The 25,118-nt window shown below is 37.1% G+C and overlaps 2 protein-coding genes across 9 annotated transcripts; one reads left to right on the top strand and one right to left on the bottom strand.

Annotated features, from left to right (window-relative positions):
- Positions 1-442: 442 nt before the first annotated feature.
- On the top strand, positions 443-22,492 carry CEBPZOS (CEBPZ opposite strand). Of its 7 annotated transcripts, none has more exons than XM_077843613.1 (5): positions 443-522; positions 4,102-4,217; positions 5,353-5,397; positions 5,965-6,049; positions 6,188-6,426. In XM_077843613.1, the coding sequence occupies exons 2-4, from the start codon at positions 4,103-4,105 to the stop codon at positions 6,045-6,047; spliced, it is 243 nt and encodes an 80-aa protein (XP_077699739.1). In that variant the 5' UTR covers positions 443-522; position 4,102; the 3' UTR covers positions 6,048-6,049; positions 6,188-6,426. The 7 variants fall into 7 exon arrangements, with proteins under 7 accessions (XP_077699739.1, XP_077699738.1, XP_077699737.1 ...); XM_077843612.1 differs by having other exon boundaries at positions 457-522; positions 4,071-4,217; XM_077843611.1 differs by lacking the exon at positions 443-522 and adding an exon at positions 623-663.
- CEBPZ (CCAAT enhancer binding protein zeta) lies at positions 5,778-25,114 on the bottom strand. Of its 2 annotated transcripts, none has more exons than XM_077843591.1 (16): positions 24,900-25,114; positions 21,000-22,492; positions 18,033-18,264; positions 17,279-17,462; positions 15,903-15,991; positions 14,071-14,124; positions 13,443-13,545; positions 13,270-13,338; positions 11,833-11,899; positions 10,659-10,759; positions 9,877-9,934; positions 9,388-9,581; positions 8,735-8,824; positions 7,195-7,256; positions 7,036-7,117; positions 5,778-6,228 (listed from the first exon to the last, which is right to left on the bottom strand). In XM_077843591.1, the coding sequence occupies exons 1-16, from the start codon at positions 25,053-25,055 to the stop codon at positions 6,089-6,091; spliced, it is 3,174 nt and encodes a 1,057-aa protein (XP_077699717.1). In that variant the 5' UTR covers positions 25,056-25,114; the 3' UTR covers positions 5,778-6,088. The 2 variants fall into 2 exon arrangements, with proteins under 2 accessions (XP_077699717.1, XP_077699718.1); XM_077843592.1 differs by lacking the exon at positions 24,900-25,114 and adding an exon at positions 24,119-24,507.
- Positions 25,115-25,118: the final 4 nt, after the last annotated feature.

Here is a 25,118-nt window from a genome sequence, read left to right as displayed (position 1 = left end):
TCCCAAAAGAGCCTTTGGGCTGCGTGCTGGAGACTCTCGGAGGAGGATGAACAGGACTTCCGAACTGGGGAGCTTGAGCATTTGCATTCTAGGGTTAGGGCTGGGGCAGGTTAGTTGCCCCTGCCTAGTGAAGCAGGTCTGCATTTCTAACAAATTCCCAGGTGATGACCATATTGCTGATTCTTGGAGACTATCACACTTTGCAGAGTGCAGAAACATAACTGAGCACAGGGTTTTCGAGTCAGCGTCCTAAGTTCAAATCCAATTTTGTCTCTTGCTAGCTCTGTGACTGTGGGCAGGGTAAAACTCCTGCCTTCTCTGTAAAATGAGACACTCACAGCACCAATTATGACACAGGGGTTTTGTGAGGGTTAAATTAGGGGACATAGTCCTCAGTCTTTCTTATCGCTCGGAGTCCAAGAGCGCGCTAAGAAGTAATTACGGTAAGGGGCGGGGCCAACGCCAGGGGGCGGAGCTTTGCCAACCCTCGCGCACGCGCAGTCCAGTGTGCGGGCGCCTCAGGTAAGAGTAGTGACTTTGGCTGGGTTCCGTGACCCGGGCTCTCCAGGGCGCAGGGTGGGGCGGGGGTTTTGGGGGCGCCTCGCTATAGTTCTGGAGTCATACGGAGGAAATTTGGATGTCGCTCTACCCATTCAGCGGGAGGTCGCTGGGCAGGCTCAAGTGTTTCCGGGTCGCGTGGCGACCTTGTCGCGGTGGCCGGCGGTGCGGCCTGCGCTGCCCGCGCGAGTTGGCTGCAGGCGGGCGGGGGAGCTCCAGGGGCCACCGGGGGGTGGGGAAGAGCGGGGGGCTGCGAGCGCCTGAGGATCGTGGGTGGCAGGCAGGCCTCGGTTCTGGAACGTGGGACCCGGAAAAAGTGCTTTAGCCAAGGAAACCCAGGGATGCTGAGAAAGCTTGCTCTCCGACGGCTGGAGTGCGAGAGACCCTCCTGTTTGAGGCCGAGCCGCGGATTTCCCGCTGTAGTGCGCGGAGGAGCCGTTTTCAGACGCCAGCATCGCACATTTGTTTTAAGCTTGTGGACCCTAGATCAGCTGCTCAGCCCAGTGTGATGTGAACTGCATGACCCACAGCCTTGCTTTTCTACAGGCCCATTTGCGGACTGCTTTATTTTATTTGACTTATTTATTTATAAGGATTTTATTCATTTATTCATGAGAGACACACAGAGAGAGAGACATAGGCAGAGGGAGAAGGAGAAGCAGGCTCCCTGTCGGGGAGCCCGATGCGGGACTCGATCCCAGGCCCCCAGGTCACGAGCTGAGCCAAAGGCAGATGCTCAACCACTGAGCCACCCAGGTGCTTTTTCTTTTTCTTTTCTTTTCTTTTCTTTTCTTTTCTTTTCTTTTCTTTTTTTTTTTTCTTTTCTTTTCTTTTCTTTTTTTCTTTTCTTTTCTTTTCTTTTCTATTTTCTTTTTTTTCTTTTCTTTCTTTTCTTCCTTTCCTTTCCTTTACTTTTCCTTCCTTTTCCTTCCTTCCTTCCTTCCTTCCTTCCTTCCTTCCTTCCTTCCTTCCCTTTCTTTCCTTCCTTCCCTTTCTTAATTAATTGATTAAAAGTATGCTCCACCCCGAATCTGGGGCTTGAACTCCGGGCCTTGAGAGCAAGACCTGAGATCAAAAGTCTGTGGCCCCACAGACTGACCACCCAGGCCCCCAGAGGGCTGCATTATTTTAAACTTCATCTAAGCTCCATCCTTCTCCAAAATCTTGTCTAATCTTGTTTTCTCTCCCAGTTAGTAACCTGAGTTTGCCATGGACAGGTATACCTTTGGTGGTCTTTTTTTTTTTTTTTTTAAAGATTTTATTTATTTATTCATGATAGTCACAGACAGAGAGAGAGGCAGAGACCCAGGCAGAGGGAGAAGCAGGCTCCATGCAGGGAGCCCGACTCGGGACTCGATTCCGGGTCTCCAGGATCCCGCCCTGATTCCGGGTCTCCAGGATCCCGCCCTGAGCCAAAGGCAGGCGCCAAACCACTGCGCCACCCAGGGATCCCTGGTGGTCTTTATCAACCAGGCTTTATCAATCATTATAAACATCTTTCCTGAAGCTGAGGGACTTGTAAAATGTGTGTGTGTGTGTGTGTGTGTGTGTGTGTGTATATATATATTTATATATATTTGCAGTGTTATTTGTATTTATTTTTTGAACCCTTAACCTCACCTTTTCCCATCAAAACAAAACCAAATTTCATTTGGATTCCTTACACTGCGGATATTGCTGCAGGCAAGCTTTCTTTATAATTAAAAAAAATTTTTTTTCACCCATTGCATATTAAAAATTGCACTGAGAGGTCCCTGTACTAATGACTTCCTTCCTGTCAGGTACAGCATTGTAAACACTAAAGCAGTTCTCCCTTCCCACTCACCTGCCTTTCTGTTTTATGTAAATTCTTTAACTTTCCCTGCTTCGTTTTTTTTTTTAAGATAAGAATACTAAAGTTTTAATCTTTTAGTCCCCAGGGTGATCACATTATCAAAATGAGGGAAGGGAATTTTGGAGGGAGGGGATACCTGGTAAAGAGATTAATAGGATAATCCTACAAAAGTAAGGTATTTAATTACCCCATTCTCAGGCATTGTGAAAAGGAGTCAAGAGGAAATGGCCATAAATGCATGACAGTGAGCAGAGAGCTGGGACTGTAGAGTATTATAGATCTTACCATCTGTGTACAGAGGGCAGAGAATAGTATGACAAAGAGCATACATTGCACAGTATCAAAATCCTGAGATTAAAGATGACTGGTTTCTCCTCTTGTTGGGGTTATAGGGAGGCAGAGTAAAAACTTGAGTTTACATTTCACATATTCGGTAAGAGTTGTATATGCTCTCTTTTTTTTTTTTTTAAAGCTTATTATATAGCTGTTTCCCTTGTTTAGCTTTTACTTAGAGGAGAATGAAGACTCAAACAGTTTTTATTTTTTAAAGATTTTGACAGGGAGAGAGAGAGAACACAAGGGGGAGTGGGAGAGGGAGAAGCAGATTCCCTTCTGAGCAGGGAGCCTGACATGGGGCTCCGATCTGAAGGCAGTCTCAAACAACTGAGCCATCCAGGCACCCCACAAACCCTTGTTTTGATTAGCTTTTATTTTAGTTAAAGGAAGAGAATCAAGATCTAAAGTCTAGTTTGCTACTTAATGGGTGATGGTGGTCAGTTTTCCTCTTCATGTGGACTAGGGGCCTCTTGTACAGAAATCATTTGGAGTTGCTTGCAAATGTGCAGATTACTGAGATGGCAGCCCTAGACTTGAATCAGAATCCAGGGACTGGGGAACTGCAGGTTGAGGCCCAGGAATGTGCATTTTTAACAAGCCTTTTGGATGATGTAATTAGTTTGAAAATACTGTTATGAATCCCCAAGAAAAACTTGGTTTGTTGCTCAGCGTTGTATGAGATGCTGGGGCTATAGCACATAGTTCAATATATGCTGTATAAATAAATGAAAACCTTCAGCTCTGAAACATAAAGAACCACTTATAGAATAATCTTACTTTTATCGGTTATTTATGAAGACCTTTCACATATGGTGCCCATTAGATATCTTAAATCCTAGTTCAGCTAAAAAAAAAAAGATTTACTCTATTTCTTAATATGCTATATTCTTAGGTAAATAAAAATTTTAGTTCCATAAATTGCTAGTTCTTTTTACAGTGCTTTTTTTTTCAGTTTCATCACCTTTTTGTGCTTTTTTTGGTGTCTTTGGTTCATTGTGTGGGGGTGGAAATTGAAAACTAGGAATGTGGGGGACGCCTGGGGGGCTTGGTGGTTGAGCATCTGCCTTTGCCTCAGGTCGTGATCCTGGGGTCCTGGGATGAGTCCCTCATCAGGCTCCCTGTGGGAAGCCTGCTTCTCTCTCTGCCCATGCATCTACCTCTCTCTCATAAATAAATTCTTAAAAAAAAAAAAAAAGAAAGAAAGAAAATTAGGAATGTGGGACATAGCAAATAAGCATATGGTAACTTTGGGGTTTTATTCCTAAATCACTCAGATTGTAGGAATGAATTGGAATTATTTTTGTGGAAGTGGTATTAATCAAGTTTGTGTATGCTCATTCAGGTTTACCTGTATTTGTTACTGTTAAACTTAGGATGGCTCGCATTATGGAACCACTGGCAAAGAAGATCTTTAAAGGAGTTTTAGTAGTTGAGCTCTTGGGCGTTTTTGGAGCCTATTTTTTGTTTAATAGGATGAACACAAGCCAAGGTAATCCTAATTCAGAAGTTAATGTTTTCTACAGGGGTATGCAGTTTGCTAATGCATTGAGGTCTAAACAGCATTTTTAGAGAAATTGCTTCTTCAATGTATTAGACATTTTTATGGGCCCAAGAAGAAACTCGGTGTTATTGTGGATTTAATGACTTTTCTCCCTAAATAATGTGATTTGTTTGTAGACTAGGGAAAATGCGGCACATTTCTATGGATTTTACTAGTGGGGGGCACAGAGCAAGTGACTGGTCTGGCTTCATTTGGGAACACAGGTGGAAGAAATTCAGCCTGCTTATAGCTCATTGTTTGGTAGACTGAGAGGTAGAGCGTAGCTGAACTGTCAAGGCTGTCAGGAGTTCCTCCCATTACCAATACTGGGTACTAAAAACCTTTCCCGTGTCACTGGCTATCGCTGAAAATGCTAGGACACATTCTGGGGGAAATTTTGTGTTAGAGCTCTCAACTTTTAAAACAAGGGGGTGCTTTCTTTTTCCCTAAAGCAGGGACGAGTAGTCCTGGGAGTGGTGGCCATCTTTGAAACTTGTCATTTGTCCTAGTATTTACTGGAACACTGCTCCAGGATGCTAGTGGATGTAAGCATCCTGTAAGGATCCTGAAAAGTCATTAAGTCCACAATAATTAACACCGAGTTTTTTTTGTACCTTGTAAGGATACAAAAGAAAACATACTAACAGTATATAAAAACAAAAACAGTATATAAAAGCAAATTAAAGTTTCTAATTCTGTAAACTATTGTTTTTACGGATTCCATTGTACTTTGCTATGGAATTAGAAATCAAGCCTACTCCATTTGTGAAGCTGATCTCAAATTTCAGTTACATAAGGGAGTTATACATTAATACTGAAAATTTGCTTTTCTAAATAAATTGCATCATATATACAGGTTAAATTTGAAAAGTCCAAAATAACTGTGGGGGGCGACATGTAAGGCAAGTGCAACTTACACCTGTCCCAAAGGATAGTTTCTGATCACCAGAAGGAGCTTAAATCTCTCTTCTATAGGATTCCTATCTTATAGACTAGACCCTAAAGCTAGTATTGAGTTATGGCTCCATGTTTTAATATAATAAATGTCTAGTCATGTCTAATTTTAAGACTTTTTTTTGGTCAGATTTCAGGCAAACAATGAGCAAGAAATTTCCCTTCATCTTGGAAGGTATGTTTTTCCTTAAGAGTATAAAACGACATTTTCAGGTACCCTTTAAATTAAGCAATTTCTTTATGACCAAATAAGGATTAAAGTTGTGATGTCAACTTCCAAGAGAAATTACTATTTATTCCTATTTCAGCTCCTCTGAAAATATGAAAATTCTCATTTGGAGATGAGTAGTTACCAGTGTTTAAAAACTTTGGAATGAAACATATCCGTGGTGATGATGGAATCAAACCACAGCCTCAAACTTCAAAGTGACATTGGTTTGCTAATTTCTTGGAGCTGTTTCTTTCTCTGTCCGGTAGTGGTTATAATGCCCACCTTATGAATCGTCAAGATTAAATAAGATAACATCATATAGTCACTTAGCACAATATCTGGTATAAGGTAATGCTTAATAGTGTTTATTACAATGATTAGTACAGATGCTAGACGGCTCGTACATGAAATATATATTCTGTTTTTCATTTTACTATGTAGAAATAAGGAAAAGAGGTTTGATTTCTCTTAATATAGTTTAATTTTAACACTTTTACATGATTTTCTAATGACAGCTATATTTATTTTTAGTTTATTACAAATCCATTGAACAGTCTGGAATGTATGAAGTCCGAGAGCAAGATCAAGAAAAATGGCTGAATAGCAAAAATTAGGAGTAAGTACAATTTTAATTCATAATTTATTTAGAAAACAGTCATTTTCTTTGCTTTTTAATTTTTTGATTGGTTTTTGGCCTCTTCTTTTTGAAATTTTTCTTTTTCTTGATGATACTTTTTACGTCTCTGTTATGTAGCCAATCATCACGTTCAGCCTCCCATCTAAGCTGTTTGAGACCTTTGTGGGGGAGAAGAAAGATGAGCACACCACATGGTAGACTCCTGGCCCCACAGAACAAAACAGGAGCTTCTGGTCTGCCATGGCTTACAGTCATTTCCCATCCACTGTACAAATCCCTTACTTTTGTTTTCCTTTGGCATTTATTGTTAAAGATTAGTTTTGACAAATAAAAGACTAGGATAAGAAAGGAACAAATGCTCTAAAGATTTTATTTCTTCTGAACACTTTTACTGACAAAAAACAAAAGCCAGTATCTATATCAGAAATAATTAAAATGTCTATAAAGTACTCATAATAAAGTTACTTAGCAAACTCATATAAAAACAGCCTGCCTCAAAAAAAACAAAAACAAAAAAAACCAGCCTGCCTCCCTAAAAAAACTAAAGTAAATACAGTCTTTATTGCTATAGTCTAAATGCCTCTTAATCCTACATGTCCCCCAGACAGAGATGAAAAAGCTATTCCTTCCACATTGTAAGGAAAAGGAACCATCTTACTCATCCTTACTAAAAATGGTCCTCCAAAAATATTTACATCTTCGTAAGTTCTAAGTTCAGGCCACTTAAAAACTTCCATAAAAAATTCAAGTTACTTGGAGTGCCTGGTGGCTCAGCTGGTTAAGTGTCTGACTCTTGATTTCAGTTCAGGTCATGATTTCAGGATTGTGGAATGCAGCCATATGTTGGGCTCTGTGCTCAGTGGGAAGTCTGTTGGAGAGTGTCTGTCTTCCTCTCCTGTGCCACTGCCTCCCCCCAAGTAAGTAAGTAAATCTTAAAAAAAAAAAAAAAATTTCAAGTTACTTACTTGCATTATCTTTGTTAGCCATGGCATTCATGCCAATGTTATCAAACTTGGATCCCATATTTTCATCCAATAGGTGGCCAAACTTAAAAAAGAGACACATTTATTAGAAAACTCAAAACAATGTGGAATAGCTAACTTCTTAAAGCAGATTAGCCTTACCTCTTCAGCAGATACAAATAGACTGGAGTCACTGAAATTTCCTTTCTTTTTTTTTCTTGGTCCTAAAAAAAAGTATAAGCCTAGTTTACTAAACTGTAAATCCAGTAATTTTGGAAAAATACACATCTTTTTTTTAAATTGAAGTACACTTGACACACAATGTTACATTAGTTTCAGGTGTACAATATAATGATTGAACAATTAACATGGGTTTGTTATAAAAAAGTTGTATTTGGGTTAAAATACACAATTATAATGATCTTTTAGCATCATTAAATAGCTGGCATTTAAAAACAAATTTAAGGGGCAGCCCCGGTGGTGCAGTGGTTTAGCGCCGCCTGCAGCGCAGGGCGTGATCTGGAGACCCTGGATCAAGTCCCAGGTCAGGTTCTCTGCATGGAGCCTGCTTCTCCCTCTGCCTGTGTCTCTGCCTCTCTCTCTCTCTCTGCATCTCTATGAATAAATAAATAAAATCTTAAAAAATAAATAAATAAATACAAATAAAAAATAAAAACAAATTTAATAGTCTATAGTATTTTTTTAAAAATTCCTAAGAGAATTGTTTAGATGACAGTAGTGTCTCTTCCTGCCTGCCTTTCAGATTTGACCACTGATCAAGGTTTACCCTATTTCACAGTATCAGGCAAGACAGATTACAAAGTTGACATGGATGAATTCTGGGATATTTAAGGCAAACTGTAAATTCTAATTAAGTCAAAAGTTTTCTTTGGTCTGTGAGAAAACTGATGGAAAGTATTTTTTTAGGATATAAATGAAATTTTGCTTATACTTCTCAAAGTGGTTCTCCTTAAAAAAACTCAACCTGTAATTCTGAACATACAAACATTTCAAAATAAACTAAGACTTATTTTAATATTAAATGTTAATTTACACATTTAAAATCACATTTTCTAAAAATGTATTAACTAAAAATACTGCTTTTACCCATTTTCACTTTTAAAATTCATCATAAAGTTCAGCTGTTTTTAAGTGTATAATTCAGTATGTTTTAGTAAATTTACAGAGTTGTTCAACTATCATCACATTGCAATTTTAGAACATTTCCATCAACCCCAAAAGATACCTTGGGCATTTGCAGTCTTGTGCCCTCTCCCCAAGACAGCTTTGCCTTTTCTGGCTAGTTCATGTAAGTGGAATCATATGATAGGTGGTCGTCTTTATCTGGCTTCTTTCACCTAGCATAACATTTCTGAAGCTCCTCCATATTATAGCATGTATCAGTACCTCATTACATTTTATTGGTGCATAATATTTCATTATATATTCATCAGTCAACAGATATTTGGGTTATTCCCACTTTTTGGCTATTAATAATAGTGCTGCTATGCACAATCATGTAAAGTATTTGCATGGATACCATGCAAACTTTCACATGTTAAAAATAGAGGAAACTTATCTATTATAAAAGCAAACATGAAATTATACTCCCCAATTTAGAAAATTTCCCAAAATGATAATGATCAGCAACTTTCACATAGCCACTACCTAAGTTTAAGAGAGACTAGATGCATTTTCTTACCTTGAAATGATCCAGCAAAGTCAAAATCATTTGTACCTTTCCTCTTGTTTCTCTTTGTACTGATTTTGGAGCTGACTTCATCATCAAGTTCTATTCCAAAAAACAAAATGAAAACCCATGCTACTAAGCAATTTCAAAAACAAAAGAACTGCCACAGAGCTAAGATGGAATGATGAAACTTTAACTTTTAGAAATAATTACTATTCTAACAAAAAAAGGGTAACAGCTCAACAGGTATTGTACAGAGTCTAATTGTTGATTATGGTAAAAGCTCAAAACTGATGAGCTTTGAGTGATGCCTGGGTGGCTCAGCGGTTGAGAGTCTCAGGGCGTGATGAGGGAGTGCCAAGATTGAGTCCCACATTGGGCTTCTCCCTCTGCCTGTGTCTCTGCCTCTCTCTGTGTCTCTTGTGAATAAATAAAATCTTAAGGAAAAAAAACCCCCAAACTCAAAATTCAACCTCTTTTGGATTCAAATAAGAGAAGGAAAAAGTCCTATATAAATTTCTGGCCAATCTGATTATTAATTTGAATACAAAGTAATATTTTTAAAAATGCTACAACAGAAAAGCTAGCCTACCCTGAGGAAAAAGGAAATATACTTTAGCTTTGTATTTCAAAAATGCTTTAACTTGGAAAAAAAAAATGCTTACTTGGAATGCCCTCACTTTCATCATCCAACACATCCATGAATGTTCCTCCATCTTCACCAATTTCAGTAAATTCTTCATTCATACTTCCTAAAGAAACTTCATCATCATCCAAATTATCAAGGTCATCATCACTGCCTTCTAAATCTTCATCTTCTGGGTCTTCCTTAGCACCTTTTTTTTCCTTTTTCATGTTGCTGAAGAAAAACAACAACTTGTAGTACAGAACATTGTTTTCTAAAGTGCTTTTTGGTTTTTGGTGATCAGCAGGATACTAGGCTATTAACAGAGTTAATAGACAGCCCAGAACCTCTGATATATTATCATGCATTATAAAGGTCTAAAATGAAAGTACTATACCCATTTCCCAAGCTTTTTTCAAGAAATTTCTCCTACACATCAGAGTCCTGTATTCTGCTGTTCTGAGGAAAGCGCTTTGGGAAATGCTGAGAAAATAGTTTCTTAAAAACAAGATTGAAAAAAGCATTTTACCTAGCAAAATCAAGGTCATCTGTTCCAGAGGTAAAGCAATTATCATCTTCAAATGTGTCTGTCAGAGGACAATATACAATTTGTCAGATATACCAAGTAACAATGAAATTTAACAGTCATGATTCCATTTACACCAAAATGATATAAATCTGACTACTGCTGTGTTTTATTAATCTACATAAATCTGTGAATATACTGACCGTAATTAAATCCTCAAACTAAAATGGATTCCAGTTAATTTCAGCTTCTTTCTACAACACTTTTATGGAAAGAGAGTAAATATCAAAATGGTATTTAGCAACTGCAGTCCTTTTAAGTGCTTATTTTTAGTAAATATAATACAAGTGCAAAAACTCAAACTCAATTTCTAATTTCATGTTTTTTTGTTTCGGTCTAAATACAGATTAACATTTTAACTCTGTGGATCATAAAGATAAAACAGATGAAATAGCAGACTACTGTTACCAACAGTGTAAGGAAATTAGGAATGGTTTCTCTTCTTTCAGAGATTAGGCCTTAATAATGAATATATACCATGTAAATACAAATTTATTTTTACCATGAACTGTCCACACACAATCATAAATCTTTCTTGATCAACTGTGGGTGAACTACTATATGCCACCAAAATAGTTTTTAATCCTCCAGCATCATCTGCATGGTATTCTTAGCTAAATGATTTTCTAAAACTAACATCACTCCTTCCACTAATATTCCATGGTCCTATAAGTAAACAGAAATAGATTATTTTACACACTGAACAGTCAATAAAAACAAATTACCAATCATCTTTTCAAACTCATCATCATCCACATCTTCTATACTTTCTTCATCTGCATTTCGTTTTTGTTTCTCTTTAACAGTAGCAACTTTTTTATAATACCTGAAACAAAATGCATGTTATATATTGGATATTTCTTTTAAAAATTTTAAGATTTTACCTTATTTATATTTAAAGAGAGAGAGAGCACGCACATATCCTGGCAGGGGGGCAGAAGGAGAGGAAGAGAGAATCTCCAGCAGACTCCTTGCCGAGCATGGAACCTGATGTAGGACTCAATCTCACAACACCAAGATCAGAAGTTGGTGATGAAACCAAGAGTCAAGACACTCAACTGACTGAGCCACCTAGGTGCCCCCTATTTGATAACTCTATTAAAGGGCCTATTTTACTGTAATCAAAGCACCTATGACCAGTGACACGGGGAAGTGTAAAAAACTGTTAGCACAGTTGGATATTAGTAACTAAAATCTTTATTTATTATAAACAAAAGTTCAATAGCAACTTCTGAATGGGAAGTATAACTTTCAAAGATTTAGGATTTAATTCTTCATAAAAACACTTCAACTCAATTAAATGACATAGTAAAAGATTGTTTTAGTGTCAACACTAATGATCTAAGTGTTAAAAATAAGACCAAAATGTGGCTCTAGATAACATCTAATCACATAATTTTATCAGATTTATTGCCTGTAAGACAATTACTATTTAAAAAAAATAAGATTCAGCTTCACAAAGCGTCACAAAATAAAACTTAACCTACATTATTAAAAACACTCACAAATTGACTAGTTTTAAGTTTCACTTAGATATCTTGAAATTATCAAACCAAATGATTTATAAATTCCTTCTACAAAAACAAAAAAAGAAACAGCCCCCCCCCCCCCCCAAGAAAGATTTTATTTATGTATTAGAGAGACAGCAAGTGAGCATGAGCTGGGAGGTAGAGGGAGAAGCAGCAGACTTCCGCTGAACAGGGAGCCCAATGTAGGGCTTGATCCCAGGACCCTGAGATCATGACCTGCGCTACCGGGCACCTTAACTGACATATCTTTAGATCTTTTCAAGACAGATCTATGTTAATGAAGCATTTTATAGTATCTAAAAATTAACACTTTTCCTTAAAAATTTAAATTTTAATAGTTCCCCAAATGAAACTGCATTAAGTATATTACCTGTAGAAAAATAGTTCATCCACTGGTATTTGGCTTTCTTCTTTTGCAAGGAACTCCTTACTGTTCACTAGGAAAATAGATTAAGATAAAGATTTTATTAAGATTTTATTAAAATAGTCCTTTTTATGTTATTCAAGTTCTTAAGATTACACACAGCGTATCTACAATTCTAAAGTCTCAAAAATGTAAGGAAGGTAGACATAAGGGGGGGATCTTCTAGTGCAAAGGACAGTCTCTGGAGAAGTCTGAGTGCAGGAGACCCAACATTTAAAACTGTTGGCTGCAAGGACATATGTAGCCGTCAGTGTATCACAGTGGAAGAACATGGTTCTCTCACTGTCCTCCAACTGCATCCATGATCCCAATTTTAAGAGGAATAAAATTAAAGAGTTCTCTTAATAATCAGCTTTAAACTTATCATCTTCATCTCAGGAAAAAAAAACAGTTAATGCCTGCTACTCCAGAATAGGAAGTAAAGGTAAACAGAATTGTCTATAATTTTACTTAATGCTAATGAAAACTAAGGAACAAGAACAAGGAACTACAGGAATATTAGTTTTCTCTCTTCACAATAAAAATTTCTAACTCATCTTGATTAAAAGTGGATTTGGCTTCTAAATTCTATTAACTTTGGTTGAGTCTCTGGATCTCTGTAAAATAAACCAGTTGGAAATTAAATGGTTTATAAGGTACAAATTAACCCTAGTCTCTGAACAGAAAGCAACTGTGATTTATTATATAAAAAGATGTTTGCTTGAATGCAGAAAAGAGTCAGATCCACAAGATGGGTACCCAGTACCCATAGAAGGTTATCAACCAATTTAAAATGATGTGGTGACAAAACCAATTGAGTTTTCTGCTGAACCCATATTAGAAAGCTTTTTAAAATGGTTTTTAACTGTAGGGAGTGCCTGGGTGGCTCAGTTGGTTGAGCACTGGACTACTGGTTTCAGCTCAGATTGTGATCTTAGGGTTGTAGAATCAAGCCCCTTTGTCAAGCTCTGTGATCAGCAGGGAGTTGGCTTGAGATTCTCTCTTCCTCTGCCCCTCCCCCCTGCTCATGTACTCTTCTTTTTCAAATAAATAAAAATGGTCCTTTAACTGTAAAAGATAGTTATGTATGTGTGTGGGGGGTCACAAATAATGCTATAAATGATATAAAAATGGCTAATTATTGAAGTTGTGTGACAGTTACAGGGGAGTTCATTATACTGCATATTTTGGATAGGTTTGAAACCTGTAATAAAGTTTAAAAAAAAAAAAAGTCCCAGACACACACAATAAACTTAAGAACGTATATACATTTTTGGGAACAAAAGATGGATAATGTCTCTGGTGCTTAGGTTTATTCTGATAAAACGGAGCAAAGAGTAACACAATTTATGTGTTAGACTTGTACTATCTTGTCAGTTTCAACCATTCAGGCTTTATACTTACCAGCAAGACTACGAATATCCTTCATAAAATTTTTTCTTTTTGGCTGCATCACAACACTATCTGTGTTTTCTGAAATGCAAAAATCAAGGCAATGTAGTGTAAAACCTAATTGTATGCTTATTTTATTTAATAAATATCAATAGTGAAAACCAAATAATTAAATAGAAGCATACCTTTGCCTTTATGTGGCTTTGGATTTCGGTATACAAATCGATCTAAGAATCTCATTAATGTGAAATCTTGGAGTGGGTCTCCTGAATATTGAATATAATTTCCCTGAAAGGTGGAGGGGGGGAGGATTAAGAACTTAAATTATATATATGCATCCAAATAAGAAAATAAAGGAAAAACACCATCTACTACAATGCATTAAAGGCACAAATATGCCTTACATGACCCTTCAAATATCCATCTCATCCCTCTTTACTTGAAGAATTAAACACACACACAAATAAATATTTTATGATGTGCTATTGAATTTACGGATAAACAATATTAACACTGTAGGTCATCTATTAACCAGGAAGCAAACACAGCAAATGGGAAAGGGGAGGACAGTCTTTCTTCAGGAGAAAAGCCAGAATGTAGTAACTGTTGCAATAATCTAGTATCCTGTATTGCTATTCACCACACAGTGGGAAGAATTGTCTGCTGCACTGTATTAAGTCACTGATCCTTTTCCACAGCAGAAAACGTTTATGATTCTTTGTGGTAGATAGAAAATACTGTATGGCCAATTATTGATTATCGAAAACTGGATTCGTTTTCTTTTTTCTTGACTTTAAAATATTTTCGACTTACCTGAAGGATAGTCTTTGCAAAAAGGGCCACAGAAGGATGAAAATGCTCAGACAGCTAAAAAAAAAAAAATTAAAAAAAAATTGTGAGGAAACTCAACTCTTACTAGACCTGTAAATCCAAAGAACTGAAACTTAAGCCAATATATTAGATAAGAGTGATTCTCAAAATTTTGGTTTCAGGAGTGCTTTATATAGTTAAAGTCAAGGACCTCAAGAGCTTCCTTAGTTTCAGGGGGATATACCTATTGATATTTACCTTATTAGAAATTACAATATGTCTTATGAAAACTAAGTTTTTCAGAACAAATAAGCATTAGTGAGAAGAGTAAAATTATTTCAGTTTTATAAATCTACTTAATGTTTGAATTAATAGAAGACAGTGGATTCTCCTGTGCTTCTGTATTCCATGTTATTTTTTAATTGAATTATGATGACAATCTTGCCTGACAGGTATATAAAATTGGAAATAGGAAAATTAACTTATAGTCTTTCACATAATTGTGGATTTTCTTCTTTGATACTACTCCCAAAACTGAAGATTAGCTGTAATATGGAATCTGAAACTATTATCAAACAGCTTTTGGTACTTGCTACTTAAAATTAATTGGTCTACTTTGACTAAGACTTTTTGTAACACTGTGCATTAGTCATTTGGAAAATACCGATTCAGTGAGTTATGCAGTTCTTCCACACATTGGTAACGTTATCACAAAAATCACTTTGTTAGTATCACCACTGATTTTATCAGAAAAGTTTTACATATTGAGGAAGTGTCAAGTTCAAAGTGGTGGTAACCAGATTTCTAAACTTTTCTTTTGCTTAAAAGCTTGAATTTTATCACTAACAACAAATACTGTCAGCGGTTTTGCTTGAAATAACAGATTCACTTTCAAGAAAATGTCTCCCGAATACCCAAATCTGAAAAACCAGTCTCTCGGTCAACCAGTCTTTTATTAAAAAAAGCAGCTAGTTGAGTTTACAACAAACTATATAGGTACTTTTTCTAAGACATGAGACAAACTCATACTTAGGTATGCATAAGTATGTTATGGATTCTTGCTGTATATGAACACAGATTATGAAAAAGACATGTACTTTAGGGTCAAGATAATCACTAATTTTTCCTGTTTCATCAGTCTTATGTGATACTGTCTTCCGCCCTCTTCCCTCTCAAGGTACATGGCAGTAAAAAATACAATGGCCACTGTCATTATCTGAGGTAAGGCACTAGCAGTTTTATCCATCAGTGCCAATGTAAACACAGTGACAAAGGCAAATAATGTGCCCTGGTATCACTATGAAAATAGCTGTGACCTTGCAGACTCATTGAAAAGATGTCAAGGATCCACAGGAATCTATGTGTTGAGATGCTTGCTTTACCAAAGGCATCACAGAAAGTTTATTGAAAATAGAAGTTCCTCTAATGCATTTAAAAGGTAACTTTATTTGCAAATAATTCTATCACAAAACTTTTCAGGGACATCTAATGCATAAAGAGAATTTACCCATTTTACAGAGCCATTATATGCAATAATTTACCTAAAACAGCAAAATTTATTTATAGCTATGTATAACATCCTTATTTTGCATACATATTATTTAAGATGTTACACGTGAATGTAGAAATGTATAAATTTAATGTTTATCAGAGGCTACAGAAATACAGGTTATAAAGGATTACAGCTGGGTGACACGCCTCAAATTGCTTCATAACGCCAATTAGCTGTTTAACTAAACTGTTAATCATTGACAAGAAAAATGGAAACTTCAAGGAGTTAAATCCATGAAAGCAAATACAAAGGACTAATGAATTAAAAGACAATTTATAATTACCTTTTTGAGTTCCCAAAGACTTGTATTTTCAGCTCCACAAAACAAAGGGTTTCTACTGAATGGATCATATGTGTTTAACTGTTTGCCACCTGAGAACAAAAAAAAAAAATACTATTTCTCAAATGCTTTATTCCTAGCCCAAGAGTTCACTAAAACCATCACTAATGTTGTCATCAATAACATATATATGTAATAGGACTATAATTTTCAACATTCTCAGTTAGCCAGGCATCCTACCTAGGTTAAAAATTCCAAGCCCCAACGAAAATTAGATACAGTACCCAGGATAGCATGTGCTATTCAATAAACTGGCAGCAAAAGTTGCCCAAATCTGGATCAAATAGGTTATAAATGCTAAAATGGCAACTAGCCTGAAGGTGAAATGGGTCTAAATTCTTTTAGAAGTTTAAATGCACTGAATATTTGTTATTAAATTGTCCAGGAATAATTGTCTCTTGGAACAAGTTTTACATTAACTTCTTCCTGTTTTCAAAAATTCAGTATTAAAAAATTTAAAACAGAACTTTTAGAACACATTATAACAAACTATTTCACAATGCATATGCTCATCATCCTTCTAAAGGGTTATTCTCAGTTTACCCTTCAGGGAAACTGATGGATTCTTTTAAAAACTTTTCTGGTTGTTGGGCAGCCCGGGGTGGCTCGGCGGTTTAGTGCTGCCTTTGGCCCAGGGTGTGATCCCGGAGACCGAGGATCGAGTCCTAGGTCAGGCTCCCTGCATGGAGCCTGCCCCCCCTCCCCAGGATTCTCATGAATAAATAAAATCTTAAAAAAACAAAACAAAACAAAAAACCTTTTCTGGTTGCTACCATACTTCTCTTTTATACAGGCAAACTGAAGTTTGGGAAGATGAGAAAAGTTGACCAAGTTTCCCATAATAGGTTTGAAGAAGTGGATTTAGCACATTTCTTGATCCTCAGGGTTTAGTGTGCTTTTCTTTATAGCCTCAAATGAAAAGCCTCCATTTCCAAAGGGTATTTGCTTTAATTTCCAAGACCTAATAAATTACTTTAAAATGTGATATAATCTATATTATTAATAATGAAGTGATTCACTATATTAAAAATTTACTAAATTCCTGAATATCTAATTATATAAGCTCTACTCTAAAAAAAATACACAGGACTTCTAAGATGGTTTAATATTAATTTCTATTGAGATCAAAGAGGGGGTGCCTGGCTGGCTTGGTGGGTAGAGCATGCAACCTCTTAATCTCAGGGTTATGAGTTCAACCCCATGTTGGATATAGATCACTTAAAAAACCCTAAACCTTAAAAAAAAAAAAAAAGATCAAAGGAGAAGCGAATTCCCACTTAAAAATTCAAGAGAACAATTTAAAGATTTAACAAACTCACCTTTTAAATTATCAAAGTGCACCCAAGAAGCAGACTCTGATTTTTTTGTTTCCATAGGACTGGGACTGTCAGACACAGTTTCTTCTGTCTCAGTTTTTTTTACTTTATCAGTTTCTTTATCTGCATTGAATTTTTCTGTGTCTTCATCATCTCCTATGTCAATAAAATTCTCTTCATCAGACTCCTAAAACAATGGTTTAATAAATCTGCATCAACTGGAAGTCTATATTCAGTTATATGAGGGAGTTTTGAAGAAGATCCACTTATGCAATAGTGGTGAAACAAAGTTCCATCAATCAAATTTATGAGAGGCACCATATTTTTTTGTAAATGTAAGAGAGTAAGTTTTGAGCCACAATTCCCTCAGACTTTGGGACTTTTTTTTTTTTTTTACATGAAAACATTCAGTCCTCAAATTTGTAACATGTTATAAATAACCCTACAAGGTAGGTGCTACTAGATCCATTTCACAACTGAAGAAACAGGTTTAAAAGATATACTGGCTCTATAACTATCTGTAACTAGCTCATACAATTACAGTTTAGTGTAGTACAGTTTATTATGAGTAAAGGGGTCAAGCAACATGCCCACCTAGTAACTGTACACCTGGGACTAAAATCCAGGTCTGTCCAACTCCAGGACTCACACCTGTTCATGCTTCAGAGAACTAAGCAAGTTACTGTTATTGAAGCAAAGACGAAAAATACAATATATTTCAGAACCCACTCGATTAAAAAACAGTTGTAAAATATACCGGATGATCGTCTAGCTGACTTCTTAAATTTGGTTTTGCTTTAAGGATCTCAGACACAAGATACAAAGCTCCACATATGAATGGTGGCATCTGTTCACAAGTAACTTGGAGTAACCTCTTCACAAAAGCCTTCACCCTGCGCAGCACGATGTCAGCTTTCAGAGATTTGTAGACAAGATTAAGAAACAGGGCTTGCTTAGAGCACATCATCAATCCTGGATCCAACATCTTCCTATTAAAAAAAACAAGATCAAATGCTTATTCATAAAATATCTCTACAACCAGCAGTAGAAGCAACTGCTAATACCTCATCTTAGTTAGGGATAACCTTCCTGTTTGTTTTAGAAGACACCTAAGATGTAAAATGGAAGTCAATGAACAAAACAGAAAAAATTATCTTGGGAAAGGTGGGAATATTACAGGAGAAGGACTTTTTTTTATGGTTTCTTTTTTCTTTTCCATGTGGTTATCCATTCTCTAGGATAATAGGAAAATTATCTCTTCCTCCTAGCTAGGAGACCAGAGGCAGCTTCCACATGATTCTAATGAGCACAAAGGTAATAGTAGAAAGCTGAATATCATAATTTAAAAATTTTATCTTTATCCTAGTTGCTGAATCCTAGGGTTGCTCTTGCCCTCCAGACATTAGGATATCTAGAATTAACACAAACCTCAGTATATGCTCATGTGAAATATTACTTATTATTCTAAACATTCCTATTAACTTTTTCATTAATACTAGAAATGTAAATATTTGACCCTGTGAAGCATTTTCATATTCTGGGCATACCCAGTTTCCCCCATTTATCAGTTCCATAATTCTAGTGATACTGAGATATCCTGTATTATTCAATCTTTGATACTCAATTTTCTGTTCACATTTAAAATTTTCAACATTTCAATCCACTTTGCAACTCATTGTTTTAAAACATTTGAGAATTTAGATAGGTGTGTCCCCACCAATTGACAGAGAACATGTTCTTAGAGTTTTTGATAAATCATATTTTTGTAAACCAAATCGGTTTTCTTTATCTTTCAAGTAATATTAGGGAAATTTTGTTTAAAATGATTCTTAAGCGACGCCTGGGTGGCTCAGTGGTTAAACGTCTGCCTTCAGCTCAGGGCGTGATCACGGAGTCCCGGGATCAAGTCCCACATCAGACTCCTTTTGGGGAGCCTGCTTCTCCCTCTGCCTATGTCTCTGCCTCTCTCTTTCTCTCTCTCATGAGTAAATAAAATCTTAAAAAAAAAAAAAAGATTCTTAATAAGATTAAGAAAAATACTATGAGGTTTGTAAGTCCTTTGAGGAAATCTGTGAGAGCTCTTGGCAAGCAATAACTTAACGAATTTAAGAATGTACTCCTCAGGGGCACCTGGGTGGCTCAGATGTTTAAGCAGCACCTGCCTTCGGCTCAGGTCATGATCCCAAAGTCCTGAGATCAGGCCCTGCAACAGGCTCCCTGTTCAGTGGGGAGTCTGCTGCTCTTGCTCTCTCAAATGAATAAACAAAATCTTGAAAAAAAAAAAGTACTCCTCAGATAGACTTGCGTTAAACACTGAGATATTAAATGGATATTAGAAAAATATTTACAAAAGATTCCAAACATTGTCCAAAAAGTTCTTATGACCATCAAAAGTTACAAAAGACCCCTAAAATTCCTAAGTCTCTACCCTTGCAGCCCTAGAACTCTTTGCAAACCAAAGAAGTATTAACTACTTAAAAAAAAAATTGTAGGCTCTTAAGAGTTATGGAAAGGACTCTGAGATTTTCTGTAGTGTACCAGTGCAATCAGCACCATGAAACATCATGAATGCCCAAAGACCGCAGACCTGGATTTACCACTTAACTTCGCATTGTCATGTCTGTGTGATTTTGCACAAATTACTGTACCTCACAGACTGGAGAACTGTTTTGAGGAACAAACTTAAGAAATTCATCTGAATAATACTACTAACAGCAGCAGCCAACACCTGCAGAACACTTACTGTACACGAGGCACCATTAGACACTTAACATAAATATGAAAATTACATGAACTCAGTAAAGTCCCAGTTCTGTCATTTTTTACCTATGTGACCTTGGGAAGTTTTATATTGTAACAATAACCCTATAGGATAAGTGCACTCCTCTTCATTTTATGGACAAACTGGGCCACAGTAAAGTGGAATCAATCATGTTTACCAATAGGGATTGATTGATTGATTCATTTATTTATTACCAATAGGGCTTTACAGAAGATTAAGTAATCTGTCCAAAGTTACATTATCACAGCCAGGCACTGTGGCTTAGGTTCAAGATATTAATCAGTACCTTCTATTTCTCAGAAGATATATGGATATAAAATTATTAAAATGTATTAGAAAGGAATATAGAGCTTGTTGGTATACTTAAACAGTTCCGAAGTATTTAAACACTGTTCAAAATACCATCCCTCAATAGGTGTCAGGACAATTGCAAAATTCAGTGAACAAAACCTTAATCCCAGTAATTAAAAAAAAAAAAAATTGCAAAAATGCAACCCTAACTCTGACTTTCCTGTTTACCATCTGTCTTCCTCAATATGAATGTAAGTGCCTCAAGAGGTGGGAATTTGTTCAGTGCTATATCCAGAGCACCTGGAAGTGTCCAGCATATAGATGGCACTCAAAAAATTCCTGTTCAATGAATTACACTACATGGTTGTGGGAAGGACAGGGGGAAGAAATATAGGACTGAGAATGAGAGTGAGAGGGAAGGAAGTGAAGGAAACTTCAATTATATCTGCAGTTCTAATTTTTTAATATTTAAAAGACTTAGAGCAAAACATTGAATAGTTTTCCAATGGGAAAACAAAGATTAAAAGTTGGTGATTAGCAAGTTGCTGAGGAGGGCCTAAAACCAGTTTTCTAAGTCTCTTGTTCCACACAGGAGGGACATTATTATTAAATGTTATTCTCACATTCACCTACTGGAATGGTGGTACTTACCTATATAATGCTGCATAGTATCGATCTGATATCGTCTGCTGAGAATTCATTACTTGGAAAAGCAACATTAAAGCCTGTACACTGGTATTAAAATTCACAACATGCAACACTTTAAAGAGTGTGTCGACCTGCTCCTTCACTTTGTCATCACCAGTCTGGGCATAAGGGTATGCCCTATTTACTCCTGTTAAAAGGGCACTAAGCATTTTTGATTCAATATCTTTTTTCTTGATACAAGTCCGAAAAAAACAAAAATAAAGAGTAATTAACTTATTAGCTAATTCACTTTCTTCATGGGAAAGGACCATTTGGTTTAAAAAGCAAATTGCATAATATTGTGCTTTGGGGCTGATATTTGAGCGAAAGAGTAGCCTTTCTACTTCACCACATACAACTCCTTTCATATTGGGATGTTTACAAAGCAATGTCTCTAACAGATGGGAGGCTTTTGTGGCTATTCTGTTCTGAGGATCGCCCAGTTTATTTACTACCTGCACAAGAAGAGCCTTTTCTTCCTCAGGTTTGTTACAAAGAAGCTCATGAGCTACCACAAGAGCTCGAGTTTTAGTGGCTACTAAAGAATCATGACTTAAAGTTTCTAAGACCTGGACAAATTCAGCCACAAGGTGTTTCAGCTGGTGTTCAAAATACCATAATATCAGCCTTCTATCTCTTGAGTCCTTGTTGCCACTGGACAACTGCTCTAGTTTGCTGAAAGGATGCTGGCTGAAAATCCGTAGCTTCCGACTGTCTGGCAAAAGGTCTGTAATCAGTAACTCTTTGAAAGTATCCAAAGCCATGAGGCACTGCTGTTTGCTACCTTTCTTTTTAACAAGGTTCACAAGAGTTTCCACAAACTGGAGTGTGTGAATAGCATCATCCTGAATAAGAAGAATCATGGCTGCCATCCTGTCACCTAGTGTCCCTGATGACACAATTGTCTTCATCCAGGTAGCAGAAGCTCCCTTTTGATTATTTGTCTTGTTTTTGAATAAGTTGATTTCATGCTCATATAATTTCTGAGCCAAGGTTTTGTACTTGGACACAACATCCTGAGGCTGGGGTTCCAAAGAATATTCATTGCTGTACTCTAGATCATACCATTTGCCTCCAGGCTTGAGTAACAATGTCTGTCTCTCAAAAAATTCAAAGATGTCCTGTTGTTTATCTTTCTTAACTTTTGGTGTGGCACTGTTCTCAGAATGTTGTTCTGGCCTCTTCTTATTTTTTACCTTATCAAGTGATGTTCTTTCACTTTCTGCTACATTTTGCTTTTTATTATCTACTTTAGATATTGCTTCTTTTTTGCTGGCATTTTCTTTTTTTGCTGGTTCATCTTCTTCAACTAAGAAAGCTTTTGCATACTTGGCCAAACTAAGATTCTGAATAAATGCTTCCAATTCACCTTGTTGAAGGTCATCAATTGCTCCTTTTTTTCCTCCATCCACCACTTCCTCATTTTCATCCAAGGTAGCCAGCATAAGGTAATCTTGCTACATTAAAACATAAGAAAGTTAAAAATAAATTACCAATCCAACAGTTTACATAAACTTCAGAAGTTAATTTTAAATCTGCACTTTAAAATCAATTAAATTCAATTATCATGGTATTGCCTGGGCTCCCACCCTACAACCAAATAAATACTTGATGAAACAAATATTTAAATGTGAAAATAAATCTATAAAATAATAGGAGATTGCACACCATAATTAATTTCAGAGTAGAGAAAATCTAAATCTGACATAAAATGCAGGCTTTTAAAGGCAAAGATGGGTAAAATTGTCATTCTCAGAGACAGAAAACATACAAAAGTCAAAAGACAGTAAGTTTGAAAAAAAAATACTGGCAACTGACATCAAAGTAATGGGATTTAATATTTAGTATGAAAGTTCCTACACATTAGTTAAGGCAGTGTCAGCTGAAAAGAAAGATCTGCAAAGGATATAAACAAATGGTTCATTAAGGGAAATTGGTTTTTTAAAAAGGTGAAAAGATGTTCAACTTCACTGACATTAGGAAAAATCCAAATTAATACCACCATGTACATCCATTTTCTAATCTGTGAGATGAACAAAGATAAAATTATAACAGGTGGTACTGCGGAGAGGATGGGAGGAAAAGGCACTTTTCTACATGGCTGATGGAAATGTAAACTAGCATAACCTCTATGGAGGACAACTTGCTACCTTCAATCAAAATACAAGACACACATCCTTTGATCCAGCAGTTCCATTTCTATCAATTTAGATTACATATATACTTACAAATGTGGGAAAAGATATACTTTAAAGGTTATTTACTGAAGCATTATTTTTAAAAGATTTATTTATTAACAAGAGACAGAGAGAGAGAGAGGCAGAGACACAAGCAGGCTCCATACAGGGAGCCCAACGGTATTCCAGATCTCCAGGATCAGGCCCTGGGGCAAAGGCGGTGCTAAACCACTGAGCCATTCCAGCTGCCCTGAAGCATTATTTAAAATAGCAAGACTGACAACCTAAAGGCCCACAATAAATGGCCAGTTAGAGAAATTAAAACAATGATTTACGCAGGCATTACAAAACCAATCACACAACTTTATATATGGATATGGAAGCATTTTTTAAGACAGCAAGAAAAAATATACACAAAATATTTAAGATATAGTATGGTACCTTTTGTGTAAAAATAATGTGCGTGTTTGTTTGGAAGCTATAAAAGACATAAAAATACTTGCTTTCTGGAAGGGAAATTGCATGGCTAGAGATAAAAGTGGGAAAAAAGACTTTTCACCATATACTTTTTCCTTTTAAGATTTTATTACTTTATTCATGAGAAACACAGAGAGAGGCAGAGGTATAGGCAGAGGGAGAAGTAGGCTCCCTCCTGGGAGCCCAATGCGGGACTGGATCCTAGGACCCAGGTATCACCACCTGAGTCAAAAGCAGACGCTTAACCACTGAGCCACCCAGGTGCCCCTGCACTCCTCCTTTTTAAAAGAACTTTTTTGTAGCACGTGAAATATAACCTATTCAAAAATTAAATACAATCCAAGTACAGGGCAAACTGTGACTCTGCCCCTGTAAATTGCATTTCTCCTGACCCACACCTCTCCCCCCACTAACAATCTCAAAACTTACTAAAAAATAAGCCAAACTCTGTGACGTATTTCCTCCAAATCTTCTACTAAAGTCTTGCATCAAACTCAGAGAAAGGCCTACAATCTTCCTCCCCGACTTCACTTCTTATTACTCTCCTCTTAACTCATTCTGCCTCAGCTACGCTGACAGTTTTGTTGCTCCCAGAACAGCATGGCTCACTCCTTTCTTCACTAGTTTTCTTCTCAAACATCTCAGGGAGGAGTCCCCCGATCACCTCATTTAAAACTGTTAGACCCTTCCCATTCATCATCTTGAAAAGTTTTTCTCCATGGCACTACTCTGCATCTGATGAATCATGTACTCAAAAGTTTGGTTACTGTTTCTTTCTCTTAATGGGGATGTAAATTCCGAGACAGCAGAGGGCTTCTAAAGCGTAAACATGTGCGTCAACTCCGTACAAAAGTTAACATTCTAACAACACTGGAGTTCAGAACGCAGAAGCCACGTCAGGACCTTTCAAAAAGTTCAGTCATCACCGATCAGATGGAGTGCCCGTTACAGATCAGTGAAATAAAAGGGTCACCTACATCCTCGGAGAGACCACATCGCAAAAACGTTCGATTCCAAAAGTCTCTTCTCTTGTACAAAGCCGCGGAAAAGTGCGGGAAGCGCACAGCGCACATTTCCAAGCTGGGATCTGGGCGCAGGACGCCCACTCCCGCTCCCGCCCCCGCTCGGGGGCAACCGGGTCACTCGCCCCGCACTCGGGAGACCACTCCACGCGCCTCTGTCCCCGCGTCCGAGAGTCCGAGGCCATTACCTTGGTGCCTCCAAGCCGTAATACTTCTTCCAGAGAGAACCCATCCTCGGCTTCATCGTTATCCTCCTCGTCGTCCTCGTCGGGATCTTCCACCGCTTCCTCTCCGCACCACGGCCGCTTGGCATGGAACTCCAAAGGCTTCTTGGCGGCCGCCATTATCAGCAAAACACGCGCAGACGGCCCACAGCCTCCTTCCGTTTGGCCGAGTGACGTACTTCC

Source organism: Canis aureus, chromosome 12, assembly GCF_053574225.1.
Source record: "Canis aureus isolate CA01 chromosome 12, VMU_Caureus_v.1.0, whole genome shotgun sequence".
In the NCBI taxonomy this organism is placed as follows: domain Eukaryota; kingdom Metazoa; phylum Chordata; class Mammalia; order Carnivora; family Canidae; genus Canis; species Canis aureus.
Note: the sequence above shows the minus strand (reverse complement) of the source record. Positions and strands in the feature narration are given on the sequence as shown.

Coding starts and splice junctions, on each gene's coding strand:
- CEBPZ (XM_077843591.1), bottom strand. CDS start 25,055: ATGGCGGCCGCCAAGAAGCCTTTGGAGTTCCATGCCAAGCGGCCGTGG. Junction 11,900..13,269: donor GGATATTCGTAGTCTTGCTG/GTAAGTATAAAG, acceptor CTATTTTCCTAG/TGAACAGTAAGGAGTTCCTT. Junction 7,257..8,734: donor CTTTGCTGGATCATTTCAAG/GTAAGAAAATGC, acceptor ACTTTTTTTTAG/GACCAAGAAAAAAAAAGAAA.
- CEBPZOS (XM_077843610.1), top strand. CDS start 900: ATGCTGAGAAAGCTTGCTCTCCGACGGCTGGAGTGCGAGAGACCCTCC. Junction 1,064..4,101: donor GATCAGCTGCTCAGCCCAGT/GTGATGTGAACT, acceptor TGTTAAACTTAG/GATGGCTCGCATTATGGAAC. Junction 5,398..5,964: donor ATTTCCCTTCATCTTGGAAG/GTATGTTTTTCC, acceptor ATTTATTTTTAG/TTTATTACAAATCCATTGAA.